Source organism: Balaenoptera acutorostrata, chromosome 13 (assembly GCF_949987535.1).
Source record: "Balaenoptera acutorostrata chromosome 13, mBalAcu1.1, whole genome shotgun sequence".
Lineage (NCBI taxonomy): Eukaryota > Metazoa > Chordata > Mammalia > Artiodactyla > Balaenopteridae > Balaenoptera > Balaenoptera acutorostrata.
Window position 1 is genome coordinate 77,690,584 of NC_080076.1, and position 24,538 is coordinate 77,715,121.

Genomic DNA, 24,538 nt, shown 5'->3' on the forward strand with positions numbered 1-24,538 from the left:
CTTGCAGCTCCGAAAGATGCCACGTCCTCTCTCGCCCCCTTGTGGACATCAGAGGCCGTACCGCACTGGAATTTCCAATTCTTAACAAATTTGCAAGCACTTCCCTGCTGCAAAAACTTACATTAAAAAACGGTAGCCCTCACAAAGGAAAAGTGGGCAAAAGACACAATCTTAGAGTTTGCACAAGAGGAAAAGCAAACACTCTATGTTTTCATTCATTTTGCTTTGTGCCAGCAAAATGTTAGGTTTGGCACTCCTCTCTAAGAAAAAGGCAGCTTCCCTCCCTCCAGAAGCTTAGGATGGGGAAGTGACTTGGAACAAGTAATTCCAAAGGGGATGAGAAGTCCAGGGACCTGATCTGAGAAATGAGGAAGGTTCCCTGAGGATGTCCTGGGGGGGGGGGGGTTGTTGTTGATCTTTCAGCTTTTTTGAGATATAACTGACATACAGTACTGTGTAAGTTTAAGGTGTACAGCATAATGATTTGCATACATACATCATGAAGTGATTATCACAATGAGTTTAGCAAACATCCATCATCCCATATACAAACAAAAGAAAAGAAAAAATGTTTTTTCCTTGTGATGGGAACTCTGAGGATTCACTCTCTTGACAACTTTCATATATAACATACAGAAGTGTTGATTATTAATCAGGTTGTACATTATATCCCTGGTACTTATTTATCTTATAACTGGAAGTTTGTACCTTTTGACCACCTTCATCCAATTCCCTCTCCCCCACCCCCATTTCCAACTCCCACCTCCACAGATTTGGTAACCCCAAATCTGATCTCTTTTCCTATGAGTTTGTTCGTTTCTTTGTTTTGGAAACATAATTGACCTACAACGCTATGTTAGTTCCAGGTTCACAACATAGTAATTCGATATTTCTTCATATTACAAAATGATCACCATGATGTCACATTTAATGCTGGTAACTGGTGTGTATGAGTTAGCTAAAGGAACGTGAGGATGGTGGGTGGGGAGATTTAGGAACCAAAGAAAAGCATTTGCATGAAATGCAGGACGTGTAGCGCTTGAATCATGGCCTGCGTGGATTTGGGTCCTACCTCCCTTGTGTGTTACCTTGGACAAGTTATTCTTCACATCTGTGCTGCATTTTCCCACCTTAAAATAGGATGATAGTAATGGTACCGACCTCATAGGGCTTTTGTGAGGATTAAATGAGTTAATACGGGCAGGACCATTAGCACCATGCCTGGAATGAAGAAGCTCTCAATACATGTGAGCTATTATTAAATGTGGCACCATTTTTTACCTATTAATTCAAAGATTTTCATTTGAACCCAGACATGGTGAAGTTCTGGGGTAAACACACCATCTATTGCTGGTGGCACTTTAAATCAGCATGGTCTTTGGGGGAAAGCACTTTGGCCACACGTTTCCAAAAGGCATAAAAGGACCGTGCCTTTTGATCCATCGTTCCACTCCTAGAAATTTACCCATGGAAAATTTTCATCCAACAAGGAATTATTGGGGCTTCCCTGGTGGCACAGTGGTTAAGAATCCGCCGGCCAATGCGGGGGACACCGGTTCAAGCCCTGGTCCCGGAAGATCCCACATGCCGCGGAGCAACCAAGCCCGCGAGCCACAACTACTAAGCCTGCGCTCTAGAGCTCGCGTGCCACCACTACTGAAGCCCGCGCACCTAGAGCCCATGCTCCACAACAAGAGAAGCCACTGCAATGAGAAGCCCGCACACCGCAATGAAGAGTAGCCCCTGCTCGCCGCAACCAGAGAAAGTCCACGCACGGCAACAAAGACTCAACGCAGCCAAAAATTTAAAAAAATAATAAAATAATAAATAAAAAAAAAACAAAACAAGGAGTTATTAAGTTCCTACTCTCTGCTAGGCTCTTATAACTAAGTCATAGCTCCTATCCTCAAAGAGCTTAAAATCTAATGGGGGAGAAGACAAGTAATCAGAACATATGCTTCAGGGCAAAAAGTCCTGTCAGTGATGGGACAGGTTGAGAGTACAGAGCAGGAGCAGCTGATCTGTATTTGGGGTGAAGCTTGGGGCAGGGGCACAGAAGAGCTAGAGCAGCGGTTCTCAACTGGGGGTTATTTCACCAACCCCGGGGACATTTGGCAACGTCTGGAAATGATCATTATCATCATGACTAGTGTCAGATGCGACTGACATCTAATGAGTAGGTCAGGGATGCTTCTAAACATCCTACAATCCACAGGACAGCTCCCCTTGCACCCAACAAAGAATTATCCAGCCCCAAATATCAATAGTGCTGAGGCTGAGAAACTGATCCAAAGGGATGACTGAAATTTAGTCAGGTGGGGGAAGGCTCGTAGCAGAGAGGAGCATTCCAGGGCTTCAGAAGAACATGTGCAAAATCTAAGAGGTGAGAGAGAAAAGGGTAGATTAGAGACCAGAAGAATAATAACTCATATTTGTTACTTCCCATGTGCCAGGGATGCTTCAAATATACTCACCACAACCAAACGGGGTAGGCACTTCTGTTATCCCATTTTACAGATGGGGACATAAAGGCACTGAAGGAGGAAGCTCTCACAGCTAGGAAGAGGCAGAGCTGGGATCTGAACCCAGGGAAGCTCATTCTGGAACCAGTCCTCTGAACCCCAAACTAGCGCCAGAAGCTGCCCTTTCTAGCTGAAGAGTTGAAGGGCAGAGATTGTTAGGGTGTAGGGTGTAGATTGGAGAGAAATAAGACTTGAGAGGAAAGCAGGAGTCTGATCAGGAAGGGGCTTGTTAGCTATGTTAAAGGAATTTTCCCCAAAGAGCAATGAGAAATCAGTGGAGAAATTTGAGAAGGAGAATGAGAGAACTGCCTTTGCATTTTTTTTTTATTTAAAAAAATTTTTTAAATTTACTATTATTATTATTTGCCTTTGCATTTTAGAAAGATCCTCTGGTTGCCTTGTGGAGAATGGCTCAGCCTATAGGCTGGATGACTACTTGGGCTGTCGAAGGAATCCAGACGTGAACTTGAACTTGGGCTTAGGTGAGTGTCTAGTGGCATGGAATGAAGTGGGTGAATTCAAAAGCACTTGAGAAGATATGGGAGTTTAGGGAGTGGCTGAGTGGGGCTATGAGGATTAAAGGCTGGGCACCTGCCTGGGAGATTTTCTTAGTTTGGTAGTGCTGTCATAACAAAATATCACAAACTGAGAGGTTTAAACAACAGAAAGTTGTCTCACAGTTCTGGAAGCTAGAAGTCTATCATCAACAGGGTGGGTTGCTTCTGAGGGCTGTGAGGGAAGGAACTATTTCAGGCCTCTCTCCTTGGCTTGTAGCTGGCTGTCCTCTCCCTGTGTCTTCCCATTGTCTTCCCTCAGTGCGGGTCTGTGTCCACATTTCCTCTTCTTATAAGGACACCAGTCATATTGATTAGGGGCCACTGTAATGACCTCATTTTAATTTATCACCTCTGTAAAAATCCTACTCCATAACATAAGATCAGACCCTGAGGTACTGGGGATTAGGACTTCAACATAGGAATTTGAAGGGACACAATTCAATCCATAACAGAGATGGAGCTATGATTCCCTGAAATAGGATGTTTTAGGGAAGGAAAATGAGTGGGGGAACAGAGCAGAAAACTGTAATTCAAAAGAAAACAGTTGTATTCAAAAGGCTATTTATTTATAATGATGTACATTTAAATGAAATAGTATGAAGCCATTAAAAAGGATAATTAGGGCTTCCCTGGTGGTGCAGTGGTTGAGAATCTGCCTGCTAATGCAGGGGACACGGGTTCGAGCCCTGGTCTGGGAAGATCCCACATGCCGTGGAGCAACTAGGCCCGTGAGCCACAACTACTGAGCCTGCGCGTCTGGAGCCTATGCTCCACAACAAGAGGCCGCGATAGTGAGAGGCCCGCGCACCGCGATGAAGAGTGGCCCCCGCTCGCCGCAACTAGAGAAAGCCCTCGCACAGAAACGAAGACCCAACACAGCCAAAAATAAATATAAAAATAAATAAATAAAAGTGTGACTCTATTCTGTTAAAAAAAAAGGATAATTAAACTTTGACAGCAATATAAACATTTATGAAATAATAGTCTATGAAGAAAATCAAAACACAGGAGTTTACCTACACTAATATGGACTACATATGTGTGCACCTAATAACTTGAAAAAAGCACAGAGGAGGAAACTGTTATGTGAGGAGAATCTGCGGGTGGATATTTTCTTTTTAATATCCTTGTCACGAAGGAATTCAATCTAAAGCAGCACTAGGACTCCAGGATCACACTTGTGGGGTTTTTTCCCCCACAATTTTAGGATTATTTTAGGCTGTGCCCTGGAAGTTACTTATTTTTATATCAGAGCTTGTTTCTTTTTCATAAGAATTTGCATTGAATGTTCTAATTAGCAAAAAAAAAAAAAAAAAAAAATCAGTAAGTTGATCCGATTCCTGCCACTGTTCACATTGCTAGGGTATTTTAGTTTTTCCTTGTCCTCCTTAAACCAGTCCTCATTTAGAGTGATCTTTCTAAAATGCAAGTGTGGGGACTTCCCTGGTGGTCCAGTGGCTAAGACTCCACGATCCCAGTGCAGGGGGCCCGGGTCTGATCCCTGATCAGGGAACTAGATCCCGCATGCCGCAACTAAGATTCTGCATGCTGCAACTAAGACCTGGCGCAGCCAAATAAACAAAATTCTTTTTTTAATGAATTTTTTAAAAAATAAAAATAAAATGCAAGCATGATTATCAAGTCACTTCCTGGCCTTAAAATCCTGTAGTGAGGGGCTTCCCTGGCGGTGCAGTGGTTAAGAATCCACCTGCCAATGCAGGGGACACGGGTTCCCACACGCCATGGAGTAACTAAGCCCATGCCCCGCAACTACTGAGCTTGCCCACATAGAGCCCATGCTCCCCAACAAGAGAAGCCACCGCAATAAGGAAGCCTGCGCACTGCAATGAAGAGTAGCCCCCGCTCGCTGCAACTAGAGAAAGCCCACGCGCAGCAACAAAGACCCAATGCAGAAAAAATAATTAATTAATTAATTAATTAATTTTAAAAAAATCCTGTAGTGATCTCTCTTGATTTCCTCTGGGGCCCCACAAAATCTTCAGGATCAGGCTCTTATTGGGCAAAGTGTCACTTCTCACAGTCCTCAGCCCCTTTCCACCCACTGAACGTGCTAAAATACTTAAGAGTTCACATATATCATCCCTTTTTCTGGGCTTTCCCTTTTCTGGGCTTTTGCTGTAACTTTGTGGTAGATTGGAAAATGTTCTCAATTCTTTACTTTCTCCGTTTATTAAAGTCATACATCCATACCCTTTATTATGTGACTGTACTGGGGGTTGAATAGTGTTTCCCAACTTCATGTCCACCTAGAACTTGTGAATGTGACCTTATTTGAAAACAGGGCCTTTGCAGATGTAATCAAGTTAAGATGATGTTATACTGGATTAGGGTGGACCTTAATCCAAAGACTGGTGTCCTTATAAGAGGAAAAAAAAACTTTTCTTGGCCACACCACGCGGCATGCAGGATCTTAGTTCCCTGACCAGGGATCGAACCCGTGCCCCCTGCAGTGGAAGTGCAGAGTCTTAACCACTGGACCGCCAGGGAAGTCCTGAAATTTTTTTTTATGATAATTTTATTTTTATTTTTATTTTTATGGAAGTATAGTTAATTTACAATGCTACGTTAGTTTTTGGTGTACAGCAAGGTGATTCAGTTATACATATATATATTCTTTTTCATATCCTTTTCCATTATGGGTTATTACAAGATATTGAATATAGTTCCCTGTGCTATACAGTAGGACCTTGTTGTTTATCTATTTTATATATAGGAGTTTATATCTGCTAATCCCAAACTCCTAAGTTATCCCTCCCCAACCTTTTCCGTTTGGTAACCATAAGTTTGTTTTCTATGTCTGTGAGTCTGTTTCTGTTTTGTAAATAACTTTACTTGGATCATATTTTAGATTCCACATATACATGATATCATATGATACTTGTCTAAGAAGAGGGAAATTCGGACACAGAGATACAGAGGAGCCATAGAGAGAAGACCACATGATGACTGAGGCAGAGACTGGAGTGACGCTTCTACAAGACAAGAAACACTGAGGTTGGTGGGCAACTACCAGAAGCTAGGAGAGAAGGATAGAATACATTCTCATTCGGAGCCTCTGGAAGGAATCAACCCTGCTGACACCCTAAAGTTAGACTTCCAGTCTCCTGAACTGTGAGACAATGGATTTCTGTTGTTTTAAGCCACCCAGTTTGTCGTACTTTGTTACTTCAGCCTTAGGAAGCAAATACAGGGTCTTTCCCAAACTTCCCATCAGAGCAGGCGGAGTAAATTTCCCTGCCCCATAAAGCTGGGCTTGGCCTTGTGACGTGCTTTGGTCAATGGCATTTTAGCAGATGTGATGTGGGCAGAGGTCAAATATTCTTGTTCAGTTTGGCATCTGTCAAGAAAAGCACACACTAAGGGAGCTGCTGGTCCCAGAATTGGACATGTGGGGAGGCCTGAGCCACCAGCCTGGAGCCAAGCCCTGCAGATCTCATCCTTGAAGAAGAGCCAACCCACAGACCCTGGAAGGGTCAACTACATGCTTGTTATTATCAGCCACTGAGTTTTTAACCCTAAGTCCCTAGTGCCTGGCATGGTGCTTAAAGTAGCTGCTTTGTAAAGGCTTCTTAGTGCTAAATGACTTTGAAGATGCCTTACAAAAAAAGTTCACACATGAATTCACAATGTTGTACCACCTTTTGCAGCCGCTGCAGGCTCCCTCTGCTCCCACCCCTCATCTGCTTCTTCACCTCACCTCAAGCCAATGTCAATCTCGATCGAAGAAAGTCACCCTGGCTTCTTTCCAGTTCTTTACCACTTGTACAACTGTTCCTACTCCGGGCCTTTGCACATGCTGTTCCCTGGCCTAGATTGCACTTCCCACCTGTTTCACTTGGCAAACTCCTATTCATCCTTCAGGTCTCAGCTACCTCATAGGGAAATTCCTTGGCTCCCCCAAACATGACAAATCCTCCTGTTTCTCAATCTCTTTGCACACTATACTTTTTCTTAGTTGTACCTATCTTAACTGCAATTAAATAATTATTAATAAAAATTTAGATGCCTGTCTCTTTTGTTAGACTGTATACATTAAATGTATTTTTAAATATATTAAATACATATATATTTAATCAAATACTTATATATTAATTAATGCTTATATATTTAAATACATATATATTAAATATTACATATTAAACTCTTTTTTTACGTTTTTTTAATGACTTTCTCATATTTTTTATTTGTTATTTGGCCATGCCGTGGGCACCGTGCAGCATGTGGGATCCTAGTACCCCGACCAGGGATCGAACCTGCGCCCCCTACAGTGGGAGTTCAGAGTCTTAACCACTGCACTGGGGAAGTCGTTATATTAAATTCTTAATGCCACTGAACTATATACTTAAAATGTTTAAAATGGTACATTTTGTTATATATAATTTACCACAATAAAACAATTCTAAAAAAAAAGTATATACTTTGCTTAGCAAATAGTCAGGACCACATCATTTACCATTATTAGCATATTGATTATCTGAAAGGTAAATGAATAAGCAGCAAAATTAGGATTCAAATCCAAGTCCACTGGATCCCCAAAGCTGTAACTTTAACCTCTACATCATTTTCAATTGACCTGCACGCAATAAATATTTTTTGAATGAATTATTCCACACCCTCTTTTCCCAAAGAAATTCCAATTTTATACTTGTACAATCTATGGGGAAATTCAGAACATGGTTGTCTTTCCTTACATGAATTTTCCACTTTGACACTGTTTTTATTTTGAATTATATACATGGAGGGTAGCACTGGGGTCTGTTCAACACTTAGAGCTTCTAGGGGACTTCCCTGGTGGTTCAGTGGTTAAGACTGCACTTCCAAGGCCGGGGGGCGTGGGTTGGATCCTTGGTCCGGGAACTAAGATCCCACAAGCCTCGAGGAGTGGCCAAAAAACAAATAGACAAACAAACCACTTAGAGCTTCTAAAGGTGAGAATCAGGCCTTGGAATGGAGCAGGAACCCTCCCCAAACCCTCGTAACCAGAGCTTGGCAGGTGGTGTAGGCTAAATAATACTCCCAAAGTATGTCCCTGTCCTAATCCCTCAAACCTGTGGATATTATCAATACTTTATATGGCAAAAGGTACTTGGCAGATGTGATTAAGTTAAAGACCTGACAAAAATATATTTGGTCTTTGTCCTGGGTTCCTGACACAGAGCTCCTAAAGCCCATGAAATTTCCTGAGTGATGGGAGCGTCTTTTGTTATTCATAAGGAGGTCTTTTTTAAACTTTTATTTTTTTGGCTGCATTGGGTCTGTTGCCGCGCGGGCTTTCTCTAGTTGCGGCGAGCAGGGTCTTCTCTTCGTTGTGGCGCGTGGGCTTCTCATTGCGGTGGCTTCTCTTGTTGTGGAGCATGGGTCTAGGCGCATGGGCTTTAGTAGTTGTAGCACGTGGGCTCAGTAGTTGTGGCTCTCGGGCTCTAGAGCATAGACTCAGTAGTTGTCGTGCACAGGCTTACTTGCTCCGCGGCATGTGGGATCTTCCCAGACCAGGGCTCGAATCCATGTCCCCTGCACTGGCAGGCGGATTCTTAACCACTGCACCACCAGGGAGGCCCCAGGACCTCTTTTTTTTTTTTTTTTTTTTATTTATTATTATTTTTGGCTGTGTGGGTCTTCGTTTCTGTGTGAGGGCTTTCCCCAGTTGTGGCAAGCGGGGGCCACTCCTCATCACGGTGCGCGGGCCTCTCACCATCGCGGCCTCTCTTGTTGCGGAGCACAGGTTCCAGACGCGCAGGCTCAGTAATTGTGGCTCACGGGCCTAGTTGCTCCGCGGCATGTGGGATCCTCCCAGACCAGGGCTCGAACCCGCGTCCCCTGCATTGGCAGGCAGACTCCCAACCACTGCGCCACCAGGGAAGCCCCCCCAGGACCTCTTTTTGATCACACCTGAGTTTATGTTAATGAGGTGACTTAGGTTAGGGACCCCTAGCTGGCCACCAGAAAGACCAAGGGATTAGAAGGTTGGAACTTTCAGCCCTACCCAGACTTAAGGAAAGGTGGGGAAGGGGTGGTAGTGCTGGTGATTAAGCTCCATAAATACTTGAACAAGATTTGATGAGCTTCTTGGTTGGTGAACACATCAAGAGGTGCTGGGAGGGTGGTGCACCCAGAGAGGGTATGGTGCTCCAGGCACCACCCTTACCTTGCCCTATCTCTCTCTTCCATTTGGCTGTTCCTGAGTTGTACCCTTTATAGCAAACTGGTGAATGAATGTAAGTAAAGTGTTTCTCTGAGTTCTGTGAGCCATTATAGCCAATTATCAAACTTGAGGGAGTCGTGGGAACCCTCCATGTGTAGCCAAGTCAGACAGAAGTGTGGGTAACCTGGGGACCCAGTACTGGTGATTGGCATCTGATGTGAGAGGCAGTCTTGTGGGACTGAGCCCTTAACTTGTGGGGTCCATGCTTACCCCGGGTAGGTAGCATCGGAATTGAATTGTAGGACATTCAGTAGGTATCTGCAGAGAACTGGAGAATTGCTTGGTGTGGAAAACCCACACATTTTGGTGTCAGAAGTATTGTGAGTGGAGAAACTGATCTTCACAGGGAGATACCCTGAATTATCCAGTTGGGATGTAACCACAACGGTCTTTATAAGAGAGATCTAGGATCAGAGGAAGAAGGTGATGTTAAGACAGAAGCATTTGCACTGGTGTACCTAGGAGGAAGGGATCGCAAGTCAAGGGGTATGGGTGACCCCTCACTACCAACAGCTTGACATTAGCCCACTGAAACTGACTTTGGACTTCTGACCGCCAGAACTGTAAGAGAATGTATCTGTGCTGCTTTAAGCCATAGACTTTGTGGTAATTTGTTACAGCAGCAACAAAAAAACTAAACAAGAGGTATTTGGATGTTAAGGAAGTAGGATCTCAGGCACGAGGTTCCCAGCCTTGTCCGCAACAAGCAGTCCTGCCCTAAGCATTGCACAGATGCACCAGAGCTGTAGGAAGCAGGTGGACTGGAAAGGAGGACATCTCCAAGGTAGGGATATGGATTCCACCTCTGGAACCTTGCTAAGGGACTAGTGCAGTGGTTCTAAGTATGATCTGGGAATCCTTAGCATCCCTGAGGTTCTTAAAATGAACCCATGAAGTGAAATCCATTTATCATGCTGCTACTAAGACACTGTCTTTTCACTTTCATTCTCTCATGAGTGTTGAATAGAGTTTCCAGAGGCTGCAGGACATAATATGTGATAATGCAACAGACTGAACGTAGAAGCACATATGAGAAGCCAGCTCTATTAAGCCAGACATTAGGCAATTTGCAAAAATGTAGAACAATGCCATTCTTCTTTTTTGTTTTGGAAAATGTGTTTCACAAAAATATTGCATTAACATGGAATGGTTTGTTGTCATTTAAAAACAAATCTTTTAATAATTATTTGGTCTTGATATGGTAAGTATCAATAGACATATAACCCACATAAACAAAAAACTCTTTCATATCTTTAATAATTTAAGACTGTAAAGGGCTCCTGAGACCAAAAAAAATTGAGAACCACTGCTTAATGTACAGAAAGATTTATTGTGGCCAATTTTACAATCTACCACATTTTTTTTATCAAAATGATATTATGTACTTTTTTTACATGACTTTTTTTTGGTATATTTGTGATTATTTCTTCAAGATTCCTAGAAGTGGAGTCTTGATACATATTATAAAGTTGCTGTCTTGAATATTCTGCCCATCTATATTCCACAAGCAGTGCATGAATGTTCAACAAATCTTCAACAACATGAAGTGTTAAAATATATTTTGCTAATCTTTTTTTTTTTTTTTTTTTTTAAATTTATTTATTTATTTATTTTGGCTGTGTTGGGTCTTCGTTTCTGTGCGAGGGCTTTCTCTAGTTGCGGCAAGCGGGGGCCACTCTTCATGGGCCACTCTTCATCGCGGTGCGCGGGCCTCTCTCACTATCGCGGCCTCTCTTGTTGGGAGCACAGGCTCCAGACGCGCAGGCTCAGTAGTTGTGGCTCGCGGGCCTAGTTGCTCCGCGGCATGTGGGATCTTCCCAGACCAGGGCTCGAACCCGTGTCCCCTGCATTGGCAGGCAGATTCTTAACCACTGCGCCACCAGGGAAGCCCTATTTTGCTAATCTTAATAGGTAAAAACTATCTCATTTTAAATGTACATTTACTAGGGAAACGATCTTTTTTCATAAATACTAGTAATATATATGTCTTCTTTTGTGAATTGCCTTTTTGTCTATCAAGATTTTAGTCTTTTTCTTACTAATCTGAATTTTTAACAATTTATATTTTGTGGGTATCAATCTTGTCGTTTTTTTTTTTTTGGGCCGCGCCACACAGCTTGTGGGATCTTAGTTTCCCGACCAGGGATCGAACCTGTGCCCCCTGCGGTAGAAGCTCGGCGTCTTAACAGTGGGACCCCAGAGAAGTCCCTTCGTAACAGTTCTTATGCAGCTACTTCACTCTTTGTAACACTACATCATACTCCAAGGTATGGATGTAAATTACTGATCCCCTACTGATGGAACCTTTGGTGCTGCAATGAACATTTTTGCATATACCTAAGAATTGGTGTGAATCTGCAGGAAAAACAGAAACCTTACTTTTCAACACCCTGAAGGTAGCTCTAGCCCTAAGCTCACAGACACTGATAAATCACAATACCTTTTCTTTATCATAACAAATACATCTGTCAAGTGGACCAGATGCTTGCATTGGCCTGAGCAATGTTTCGTTGCTCCTGGGTAACCTACTTGACAAGTCAAATTATCATTACTATTTAGTAGGGGCCAGTCACATGGTGGGAAGGGCAGTTCAACATACAGGGTGTGCAAAAGCTATGAAGCAGGCAAAACAGCCCAATTTGAGGAACTAAAAGAAACTTAATATTGTGAGGGGCAGAGTAAGAATGAGTCAACTGGAGAAATGGGCCAATCAGAGGACTCGTGGCCATAATTTTGGAGCCAACCCTTAGAGTGATAAGGAGCCACTTGCAGGGCTTTAGTCAGAAGTGATGTTGGGATTTGTTTCAAAAAATGCATCAGAACCTATCACTATATACCTATCAGTACAAACTTACTGGAACCGTTAGAATTAAAAAAGACAATCATGGGAATGTCATGTACAGCATGATGACTATTGTTAATAACACTATATTGTATATTTAAAAGTCATTAAGAATAGATCTTAAAAGTTCTGTAAGTTCTCATCACAAGAAAAAAAAATTTTATAACTATGTATGGTGTTGCGTGTCAACTAGACTTACTGTGATCATTTTGCAATATATACAAATAACAAATATGCTGTACACCTAAAACTAACCTGTCAATCATACCTCAATTTAAAAAAAAACAAAACTGAAAATAGCCAGTGCTGAGAAGGAAGTGGAATAATTGGAACTGTTACGCATTGCTGGCGGGATACAAAATGGGTTTGAAACTTTCTTACGAAGTTAAACTACACAACCCAGCCAATCCTACTTGTAAGTATTCTAACCCAAGAGAAATGAAAACATATGTCCACACAAAACCCTGTATGTGAATGTTTATAGTGGCTTTATTCATAATCTCCAATAATTATAAACCACCCAAATATCTTTCAATGGGTATTATTTTAGAATAAACAGTGACACATTGATACAATAGAATGCTGACTGACAATAAAAAGAACTACTGAACCATTAATGTGAACAAATATCACAGATATTATGCCACAAAACATATTACATGATGTTCTGGAAAAGACAAAACTAGAAAAACAAAAATTTGATCAGTGGTTACTAGGAGTGGGAACTGACTTTTGGAAGGAACTCTGGTGGTGCTTCCCAAACTGCACAGATGCCACAGCACTGCACACAAAAAAATCAATTTTACCAAATGTAAATTATCAATAAAACCAACTTTAAAAACCCATCAGTGGGGGCTTCCCTGGTGGCGCAGTGTTTGAGAATCTGCCTGCCAATGCGGGGGACACGGGTTCGAGCCCTGGTCTGGGAGGATCCCACATGCCGAGGAGCAACTGGGCCCGTGAGCCACGACTGCTGAGCCTGCGCGTCTGGAGCCTGTGCTCCGCAACGGGAGAGGCCGCGATAGTGAGAGGCCTGCGCACCGCGATGAAGAGTAGCCCCCACTTGCCACAACTAGAGAAAGCCCTCGCACAGAAACGAGGATCCAACACAGCCATAAATTTAAAAAATTAATTAATTAATTAATTAATAAAATTTAAAAAAAATTGGGTTGGCCAAAATGCGCCTTTGGTTTAAAAAAAAGAAAAACCCATCAGTGATTTTTCACCTATCTATTGCCAAAACCCCAAGTCTAATGACCCATCGTTTTAGGGAGCCTGTAGGGTAACAGGCACTCTTATACATGAGTATAAATTGGTACAACCTCCTTGGAGGGCAGTCTGGCACCATCTACCAAAACTGCCTAAATCCTTTGACTCAGCAAAAAGCTACTTCTTACCTGGTGCTTGCCCATCTGTATGCACACCGCGAATTACTCACTACATCGCACTCCGTTACCCAGCACTTTCTGAAAGTTTGCTTTAACCGAAAGAACTTCATTCGCACCTGTGTTTGTTAACTGGAAAAAAATCAAGATTTTCACTTTAATGAAAAGAGGCAAAGGGGGAAAACAGCGGTTTGTTTTGCAGAGAGCCACTAGAGATGGCAGCATGTCTGGGCAATGGGAGTGGCACCGCCAAGCTCCTTCCCTGGAACTACACTCTGGCATCTCAGCATCCAGAGCCATCACTTTGAACTGTGAGCATCTGTGTTTTATCCCATTTTATGCCTCTGTTAGCAAGATGGGTCATAAGGTAATTTCTTCACTTTATGCCATTTTGGCTTACAAAAGGTTTCAGAAGCATACTCTACTTTTGGATAGCAGGGGAAACCTGTATAATTACAAATGATGGAAACCCAAATATCCATACAATGCACTACTACACTATGCAGCAGTAAAGATGGACACTTCATATGGAATAATCAAATTCATTTGTTATCTATATAACAGCATGTACTGCACATGGGGTTTCTGGTTAAAAACGGGGAAAGGTAAATAATTATACTAATCTGTTGTGTATGCTTTAAGAAACTAGATACACAAGAAACTAATAGTAATGACTATGGAGAGGGGCTGAATTGGGCAGAAATGGATGTTAAGTCATGGAAAGGGAGGAAAGTTTGTGGCCTGAGAGCCCACAGTTGTTTCTTATCCATGTACAGTTAGTACCGACCTGTTCAGTGATGGCTGGGGAAATGCCACTGCTTTGTATTGGTAGGTGCCGGGTGAAAAAGCTGAGAAGACACTTACGAAGCTAAGAATATTGATCCAAAGAGGGGATTCCACTGCAGCTGACAGCACTCCCCTCCAGTCCCACTCCTCTTAGTAGAGGCTAGCATCCCATCAAGTTAGCTGAGTCATACCACACCTCCAGGCAGATTTAAAAAAAAGAAAAAGAAAAAAGACACATAGGAAATGGACTGGAATTATTTAATTAGGTTCTTTGTAAGAAGTTTAGAACACTACTTTGTGAGGATAAATTCCGTTTGTAAGAGCAAACACAGAGCGGAGGTAGCCCTGGAGCTGAGGAACAGCTTTGATTCTTCGCAGAATTTGTGAGTCCACAGCTTTCTGATCAACCTTCCGCTGCTCTGTAATCTCGTATTTCTAAAGAAAAAGAAAAATCATTAAAAAAAAAAAAGGGCACAAGTACCAAACTCCACATTAACTAAGAAATCCTACATCACAAGTACTCAATCCCAGGAATATTTAGAAGGCAATTTTTTAAAATTAATTAATTTATTTTTATTTCTAGTTGTGTTAGGTCTTCGTTGCTGCGCACAGGCCTTCTCTAGTTGTGGCGAGTGGGGGCTACTCTTCATTGTGGTGCGGGGGCTACTCTTCATTGTGGTGGCTTCTCTTGTTGAGGAACACGGGCTTAGTTGCTCCGCGGCATGTGGGATCTTCCCGGACCAGGGCTCGAATCCATGTCCCTTGCATTGGCAGGTGGATTCTTAACCACTGCGCCACAAGGAAAGTCCCTAGAAGTCAATTTTGATAATCCTCTCCTTGGAGGGCTGTGAAATACAACCTATTTTTAATATAATAATAGCAACCCTTGGGCTTCCCTGGTGGTGCAGTGGTTAAGAATCCACCTGCCAATGCAGGGGACACGGATTCAAGCCCTGGTCAGGGAAGATCCCACAGGCTGTGGAGCAACTAAGGCCATGCGCCACAAGTACTGAGCCTGCGCTCCAGAGCCCATGCTCGGCAACAAGCGAAGCCACCACAATGAGAATCCCACGCACCACAACAAAGAGTAGCCCCCGCTCGGCACAACCAGAGAAAAGCCCACGTACAGCAATGAAGACCCGATGCAGCCAAAATTAAAATAAATATATTAAAAAAATACTAAAAATAGCAACTCTTATCCTTTTGTCTACTTTAATACCCAAAGGATAAATGATCGTAAATTCCCAACAGAACAGTAGTTCATGGAGTTTCACTAAAACCTCAGGATTCTGAGTTGAGCTCCTAGCTGCCATTAAGAACTTCTGAATTTAGCAGAATCTGGAAAAATATTTCCCAGATAGTCCTCATTATTTACAGCTTTTCTTTTTCCAACAATTCTTAACCTTGTTTATTTTCACTCCCAAGTAGGAGAGCCAGAGCTTTTAGAGGCAAAGACTGAAATAGCTTACCTCTCTCTCTGTGTCGAAGATCTCACCTTCCTGGTGCCTGGGCTTACGCAGTTTCTTCTTCTTGAAATAAGCATCAGTGAGATGTTCTGGGATTTTCACACCACTGATATCAATTTTGGTGGAAGTGGCAATGACAAATTTCTGGTGTGTTCTCCGCAGAGGAACTCGATTGAGGGACAGAGGCCCTAAGGGGGGAAAATATAGTGAGGGGAAAGGGGATGCAAAGATTCAAGAACTGACTGGATTTGAAGAAACCTGTTGAAGTTCTAACTTTTCTCTGGATCCAAAGAAATTCCAAACTGCTTTCTACTGTCAGCATCAAGGCTTTTTTTCAAGATCTCAGTTTGTCCAAGGTTCCCCCAACCCTCAAATTTTACAAGTTACCCAGATTAGGAGAGAGCATAGTCGCTTATAGAGGTTGGTCAAAAATCACTGGTCCTTGAGGACAAATTTAAACTGAGCACTGTTTTTTTTGGAGTAAACAGTTCACTTTTCCCCTATCCAGGAACTCCATCCTGGTGCCAAGTGGCAGACCAATTACAAGTCTTATGAAGGATGCATTCTTTGGAGTTAGTAGCCAACCATTCTGCATTTTAGGTGGCAGTTATACCTGGTGATATGTTGCCATGCAAACTTTAAATACCTGCTTCTTCAGAACTCCCGTGTACATAAGGCAATGAAATCGGGCAAAGAATCTCATGACACTGAAATTTCTATTTAGGTGGGAGCAAAGTGTATACTTCAAGCATTTAAAAACACATGCTTCAGGACTTCCCTGGTGGTCCAGTGGGTAAGACTCTGCGCTCCCAATGCAGGAGGCCCAGGTTCGTTCCCTGGTTGGGGAACTAGATCCCACAAGCATGCCACAACTGATCCCGCATGCCACAATGAAGATCCCACATGCCACAACTAAGACCAGGCACAGCCAAAATAAATATTTAAAAAAATTGTTTTTAAAATAAAAACACAACCTTCAAAAGAGTAAATCCTAAGTTTTCATCACAAAGAAAAAAAAGTTTTTTCTTTTATCTAAATGCCAAGATGGATATTGAACCTATTGTGGTAATTATTTCACAATATGTATAAACCAAACCATCATGTTGTACACCTTAAACTCGCAAGAGTGATGCATATAAATTATTTCTCAGTAAAACTGAAGGTGGGGAGACCTGCAAATTTCAGAGTATATTAAATCCAAGGATTTTCTTACCAGTCACAAGTAGCAAGCCACTGCTCAGCTGCTTCAAGAAAATGACCCTCTGTAGATTAAAAAGAAATGCTAGATGGTTCCACAAATTAGAAACTGACTTCTGAATTAATCAAATCACAGGTTCCTAAATTTGGTAAAAAAGGAAATTTCTACATATTGCACATGCGTGCAGCAGTTCTGGAAGTAACTTACCAAACTAATAACAGGGGTGACTCTAGGATACGAGCAGTACTTTTGTATGCTTGATTTTTAATGAGCAGCCACTACTTTTAACATTAAAAAAAACTAATACCCTTTAACTCAGTAATTCTATCCCTGCAAATCCATCCTAAGAAGTTAACTCAAATACATAAACATTTTTGGGTACAGGGACATCTGAATCACTTGTAACAAGTAGTATTACCAATGACAGGAAATGGTAGTAAGTTATTGTCTATTATTGACTAAACACGTTATGATAGTGACTGGGTTGTTGGTTTTGTTATGGGTCACTCTCACCTCTCCCACAGAACCTCTTGCTACTAACTGCAGCTAACACAGGTAAACAAATCCTATCCAGAGCGCAAACTTATTAGGATCAAGTACTCCAGGTATCTCAAGTGTCATGCTCTGCTCACCTTGCCTCTGTGGCGCCCAGTGAGGATAATGAGAATGGTCCCCGGAGTGATGCTAGCGCGCAGTTTCCTCACATGCTTACTGAAGGGTTTTTTGCCGTGACTCAACAGCTTTCGAGGCACGTCTTCAGTAGGATAATACCTAGGCTGGAGAGAGGCCATAGGTCCAACTTATTTAAATAATCTAATCAAGTCAGTAGAGCTGGTTGTGAGGTCAGTGAAACCTTCACTACAATCTTGTAGTTACTTGAAACACTTTATTCACACTATTGCATTTTCACTTCTAAGATTTTAAAGGTAGAAAAGGCCAACGCTGCTTCAATAGCTTTACATGCAAAACATAGGGTGGAATCCATTTAACTGAAGGAGCTGTGTCCAAGCAAAGAGGGAAGGCATCAAGCAAGTTACCTTTATAAATTTGGAATAAACCAAACTTTAGAGATTACATGGCAAGCTATCATTATACACTGTTGTGTAGCAGTGATTCTTAAGCTTTTCTGGGGTCCCTGACCCTTAGGGGTCCCTACTTCTCCAGAAACACACGCCTGACACAATTCTGTATGTTATGAAAAAGGCATGGCTTGTTTTCCAACTCAAATTAAGTGTTCGTATGCTTCACATTAACATGCATCACTTTCATCTTAACCACAAAGAATAAATTGTATAAAACCATAGACATTAGTTTAGAGCAAGACTGCCAGTTCATTTATTGTAAAAATAAGACCCCACACAGGACTTCCCTGGTGGCGCAGTGGTTAAGAATCCGCCTGCCAATGCAGGGGACACGGGTTCGAGCCCTGGTCCAGGAAGATCCCACATGCCGCGGAGCAACTAGGCCCGTGCGCCCCAACTACTGAGCCTGCGCTCTAGAGCCCGCGAGCCCCAACTACTGAGCCTACGTGCTACAACTACTGAAGCCCCCGCGCCTCGAGCCTGTGCTCCACAGAGAAGCCCCCGCAATGAGAAGCCCGCGCACCACAACTAAGAGTAGCCCCTGCTCGCCGCAACTAGAGAAAGCCCGCATGCAGCAACGAAGACCCAATGCTGCCAAAAATAAATAAATAAATAAATTTAAAAAAAAGACCCCACACAAAGACTCTTTCGCTTATGACAAGTAACTCATGATAATCTATTTCTAACTGTATCATTTTAGTGGACGGTCTTGCTTTTACCACAAACATTAATACCTGATAGAAGAATCAGCTCACAAAACCCGTGACAAGAAGGAATCAAAGCGCCATTTTCCCTCTGGTGCAGTAATATTCAACTGTGAAGAGTGTAATACATCTGGAATAGTCCCATAATGGAAATCACAGAGCAAACATTTATTTTTCACAGAGAAAACGCTGGGTCTTGTGCATGGTAAAGAGGGGCCAAGAAACACCCACTCTAGTGGACAAATGTTCTACGGGCCTGGCCTCATCCTAGGCTCTATGCATGGTTAAGTCTCACAAAAACCCTGTGAGTCGAAACTTTATCCCCATTTTACAAGAAACAAAAGCACAGAAAAGTAACTCTACCTAAGATCAGTAAATAATAAAGCCAAGTTGCAAACCCAGAACTATCCTCCATTAATAATCCTCTGGTAAACATACACTTCTAAAACCTGAGCACACACACAAAAATCCTCACAGGAGGGCTTCCCTGGTGGCACAGTGGTTAAGAATCTGCCTGCCAATGCAGCGTACACGGGTTCGAGCCCTGGTCTGGGAGGATCCCACATGCCGAGAAGCAACTAAGCCCGTGTGCCTCAACTACTGAGCCTGCGCTCTAGAGCCCGCGAGCCACAACTGCTGAAGCCCACACGCCTAGAGCCCGTGCTCCACAACAAGAGAAGCCACCGCAATGAGAAGCCCATGCACCAAAAAGAGGAGCAGCCCCCATTCGCCGCAACTAGAGAAAGTCTGAGCGCAGCAACCAAGACCGAACGCAGCCAGAAAAAAAAAAAAAAAAAATCCTCACAGGATTCAAGCTTCAACACCCAAATTACAATCTCCTCCAAATCTTACCATTTTGCGAAGTTTAACCACCCGGGTACCACCATTCTTGTCACCACCAACTGGTTTTGTGACAGTAGCAAGAACCTTCACCTTCTTTTTCTTTTCAACCTAGCAGGACACAAATGCGTCAAAAAGTCAGAGGCAGACAAACATTTTAATGTTCAGACATAACGCTCAGGGCTTCCCCTCATCCCTTACCTTGGATTTAGCTGCTGAATACTTCCTCTTGTACAAGGCCTTCCTGGAATACATAGCCGATCGGGAATATCTGCCAATTCCTCTGACCAGGACAGGGTTTCGGCTGCAGTGGGGCTTCCCCTTCTTAACCTGCTTCACCTTTTTAGCCTTGCCACCAGCATCAGCCTTCTTGGCTTCAGGTTTTTTCTCCTTAGTATCTGGCTTCTCAGCCTTTTCACCCGCCATCTACCAATACATATATTTTTAAAAAGGCATTTCACCAATTATCTCATAGCTATACATCGACAGGCCTCCCAGACTACAAGTCCCCATCCTCCCTCTCCATCCTTTACATCCCTCCCACTATAAGATATAGGCCTTCCTCCAAATCGCCACACATCTGCAACAACATCCATAAATGGTTCACTTTTGGGTTGTCTCCCCAATACAGTATAACCTTCTTGACGATTTGAAAATATCTCACTACTATTATTTGTTTGCTACATATATTTAGAGGTCAAAAGTCCCTATTCCATTATTTCTGTTTTACGAGTTAGAAATCCTAGACTTAGCTTTAACAATCTCCACAGCCAGGCTGGAACTTGAAACCGTTTGCTTTCAGGACTTTTGCTCTTATCAGACTGTCTCATTCAAGAAATTCCGTTTAGGAGACGAAGACACACACACACAAATGGCCCAAACTCAGGCCAAACTGAAAAAAGCGCAAAGCCCAGGAGGCGACTTCCGGCCACGGACGTGGGGAGACGGGAAAAGTTGCATTTGTCCTCAGCCTCAAATCCACAACGTGGCAGAGACAAGCTCGGCGTCGTCTTTTGGAACCCAGGTCCGGGATTCAGAGCGCGCCCCGCCGCCCCTGTCCCTGCTGCCCCACTGGACCCCTACGGATCCCTGGAGGGGCCCTGTTTCCCCGGCCCAGGAGGGTGGCGGGCAACCGGAGCCCCGGAGCCTCTGCAGCATTCCACCTCACACTGTTCATGCCCCAAAGCACCCTCTTCGTGCCCCACCGTAAACCCAAGCAAGAGAAATGAAGCGTCTGGGAGGCCTCCCAAATGGCCCTGAGCGTGTCCGACCCCTGCAGTTGTCGACTTGATACCCTCCTGGTTAGGATGGCGAAGGATTGGGATCATGAAATCGAGTCTCGCGGAGAGGCCACGCTATTCTTACCTTGCAAGATGGGAAAAAGAACTAACGCCCCAGCTTCCGGTCTATAAGCAATCACGGGAGGTGTCGTATAACTTCCTTCCGGGTCAGGGGCATCATGGGAAATGTAGTTTTCCCTCGTTCGTACTGTATACAGAACTAATTTTCTCAATAGGAGGCGAAAGCGGAGAACTTTTTTCTGAAAATGCTTCATTTTATAGACCAATAGAATTCTCAAAGTACTTTTGGGAACCGGCATAAAGTTGAAACTTTTTATATTTGCTTACCTGTGCTATACAGTAGGAAAAAAGCTAGAATTTAAAATGAATAAAATATATTCCTGTTCTGAAGAACACACATTCAAGGGAAAAGCAAACAGGTAAATTAATAATTGTAAGTTATTTCTTCTGGGAGATTTAGGAAAGTTTTGCAGAAGAGTTTGTTTTTGTGTTGGATTTGGAAGAATAGATACAAATTTGGCAGATGAAAGTGGCAATTGGAACAGTAAATGCAAGAGGCATGGAGGCATCAAATAGCATGGTTGTTCATTTCCTCTACAAGCATTTCTGGCCACTTTGTACTCTGTTTCTTCATTTCTAAAATGGAGATAACCATATCTACCTCACAGGGTTTTTGGGAAGATTAAATAAGTTAATGTACATAAAATCACTAAGAATGGTATTTGATGCATGGTAACGGCTAAATGTTAGTTCTTGTTGTCACCACCACCAGCATCACCATCTACATCATGGTTGTGGATAATGTAATGGAGCAGGACCCTGTGGGATCTTACTATGTGCCAAATATTCTGCTAATATTATACACCAGGGATAAAAAAGAGCAATGCTGTATGCTATGTGCTATGTACTTAGAACTGTTCTATGAGCCTTGCTTTATTTTATTTAAAAAATAAATTCCAAAAATTCCAAAAATTCTATAGAGGATACCATTATGAGGAAACTGGGACTCAAAGAGGTGCAGTAATTTGCCCACAGCATGGATCTGATTCCAAAGAGTGCACTCTTAATCAATAGTCTGTAAAGATAAAAGAGCTGACTAATGAAGGTGAATAAGAGAGTTCTTTGCTCATATTAGAATTAAAAATAAGAATAGTTATTGTCTTTTGCAAAACAAACAGCACAGTATATCTAATAGTTTTTGTTTGTTTTTTAATTGCATCGAACCCCGTAAGGTAACATGTACACAATGTGACATCTTTTGGCTTGAATTTTCCATTCTCTTCCATTGCTTGTTGCTGGTGGCTAGAGCTTTTCACCTTGATGTATCCAAACCATTGCTTCCTGGCTGTATCCCTTGGAATCATGTAGCCTTTTTCTGGTTCTGGTTGACTGAGGATACAAACACAGTGATCAGATGCTTCTGAAAGCCTCAGAGATTTCAGTGGGATCCTTCAGACTACAGTAAAGGCAGAATTGCCACGTTTGCTGAAACATGTGTAACCAAAAGTGGGTCCAGCTGCTCGCCACTCAAAAGCCATTAAAGAGGCAAGGTTAGTGAAAAGGAAAGCTTGCTTTATTTTGGATGCCGACAACGGGGCAGGGGGATGGGGAGGGGGGAACTCCTATCCAAAGGGCCGACTTCCCCCCCACCCACCCTTGACAATCAAGGGCAAGAGTTTTTGTAGGCTGAAGGAGGGGGCTACGTATAGAAACAGCACAATCAGCTCTGACAGTCATCTTGAAATGGGTTTTCGGTGGTCTGAACAGTGTCATCTTGATTGTTTTAAGTACACTTAATTCTCAGTTCCAGGGTTGGTTTGTTCCCATTTTCTTGAGGGCAATTCTCGGAATCATGGCAGCTTATGTCATGGCTACAGTCTGGTCATCATGTAGTTAACTTCTTCCACCTGGTGGGGTTTTAGTATCTATAAGACAGCTCACAGGATATGGCTCAGAATATTATCTGTAGTCTTTGAGAAGGAACTAAAGGTCCTTGACTTTGCTTACGGACTATTATTGTTCTGTCCTGTTTGACTGATTTTCTTTGCTTCTGCATTTTCTCACTTCTCTGATTAAACTTATTCTTTGTCTAAAGTTTTTCCACAGACAAAAGGCAGGCTGAGGATAAGGGGGGCAAGGACCATAGGGTCCTGCTCCGTTTCATACCCATTTAGGATTATTCACTGTCCAGGCATGTAATATTCTCAAGGAAAAGCTTAGGCACTGCTCTTTTCTGAAATGGGAATGTCAGCACCTTTATTTGTCCAGCTTCCTGAACAAAGCACCTCTTAGAAACTGCGACTTCAGAAAACGTTTCACAGTGAATAAAGTGCAGAATTGTTTACTTGAGCCCCTCAAAAATTCTGACAATCTCAGAGACTTTCACATAGTCAATGCCCCAAAATGTTTGTTAAATGACTTGCCATTGAAATCAAAACATAATGAACACCCTCTTGTGTATTTTTGCGGTATTGCAAAATTTAGCATTCGTTAGTTGGGAAAAATATCATCACTCTGTTATAAACGGTATGATTAAGCACCGGGTTTTGCCTCTATAAAGTGCTCATAAATTTGTTCGGTGGTTTATTAATTACAAAGTAAACATTTTTGCAGACACTAAATCATTTTAAGCCTTAACACATCTACCCTATGTGGTAGGACTTTAAGATGAAAAAACTGAGGCTTGATTACAATAAATGACTTAGCCGAGGTCACACATACATTTACATTGAATCGTATCTCTTTGTGCTACAGAAAGACAGAAAACAGGTAGGCAGTTGTGCTGCAGAAAGGGTATTTTCCTTCTAGCCGGGGATCACTTGCTATCTGATCTTGTGATAAATCTCTGCACGTGACTTTTCTTATTTATAAAATGGGGATAATATTGACAATATTAATAACTCCCTAAATTTATTTGAAGAAACTACAGTCATTTTTATTGAAAAATGTGAAAGTGAAATATTACATTTATTGCATTATTTTTCTAACATCTTTATTGGAGTATAATTGCTTTACAATGTTGTGTTAGTTTCTGCTGTATAACAAAGTGAATCAGTTATATGTATACATATATCCCCATATCCCTTCCCTCTTGAGTCTGCCTCCCACCCTCCCTATCCCACCCCTCTAGGTGGTCACAAAGCACCGAGCTGATCTCCCTGTGCTATGCGGCTGCTTCCCACTAGCTATCTATTTTACATTTAGTAGTGTATACATGTCAATGCTACTCTCACTTCGTCCCAGTTTACACTTCCCCCTCCCCGTGTCCTCAAGTCCATTCTCTATGTCTGCGTCTTTATTCCTGTCCTGCCCCTAGGTTCATCAGAACCATTTTTTTTTTAGATTCCATATATATGTGTTAGCATACAGTATTTGTTTTTCTCTTTCTGACTTACTTCACTCTGTATGACAGACTCTAGGTCCATCCACCTCACTACAAATAACTCAATTTCGTTTCTTTTTTTTTTTTTTTTTTTAAAGGATTTTCTTATTTATTTATTTATTTATTTATTTTTGGCTGTGTTGGGTCTTCGGTTCGTGCGAGGGCTTTCTCCAGTTGCGGCAAGCGGGGGCCACTCTTCATCGCGGTGCGGGGACCGCCCTTCATCGCGGTGCGCGGGCCTTTCTCTATC

The 24,538-nt window shown here is 42.5% G+C and overlaps 1 protein-coding gene across 1 annotated transcript; it reads right to left on the reverse strand.

Moving 5' to 3' along the window:
* Nucleotides 1-14,559: 14,559 nt before the first annotated feature.
* Nucleotides 14,560-20,046, reverse strand: RPL6 (ribosomal protein L6). Its single transcript, XM_007170892.2, is given in 8 exon segments — nt 14,560-14,750; nt 15,785-15,969; nt 16,995-17,043; nt 17,612-17,755; nt 19,618-19,716; nt 19,807-19,854; nt 19,856-19,920; nt 19,923-20,046. Coding segments are annotated over 8 exon segments (852 nt in total). The 5' UTR covers nt 20,032-20,046; the 3' UTR covers nt 14,560-14,597.
* Nucleotides 20,047-24,538: the final 4,492 nt, after the last annotated feature.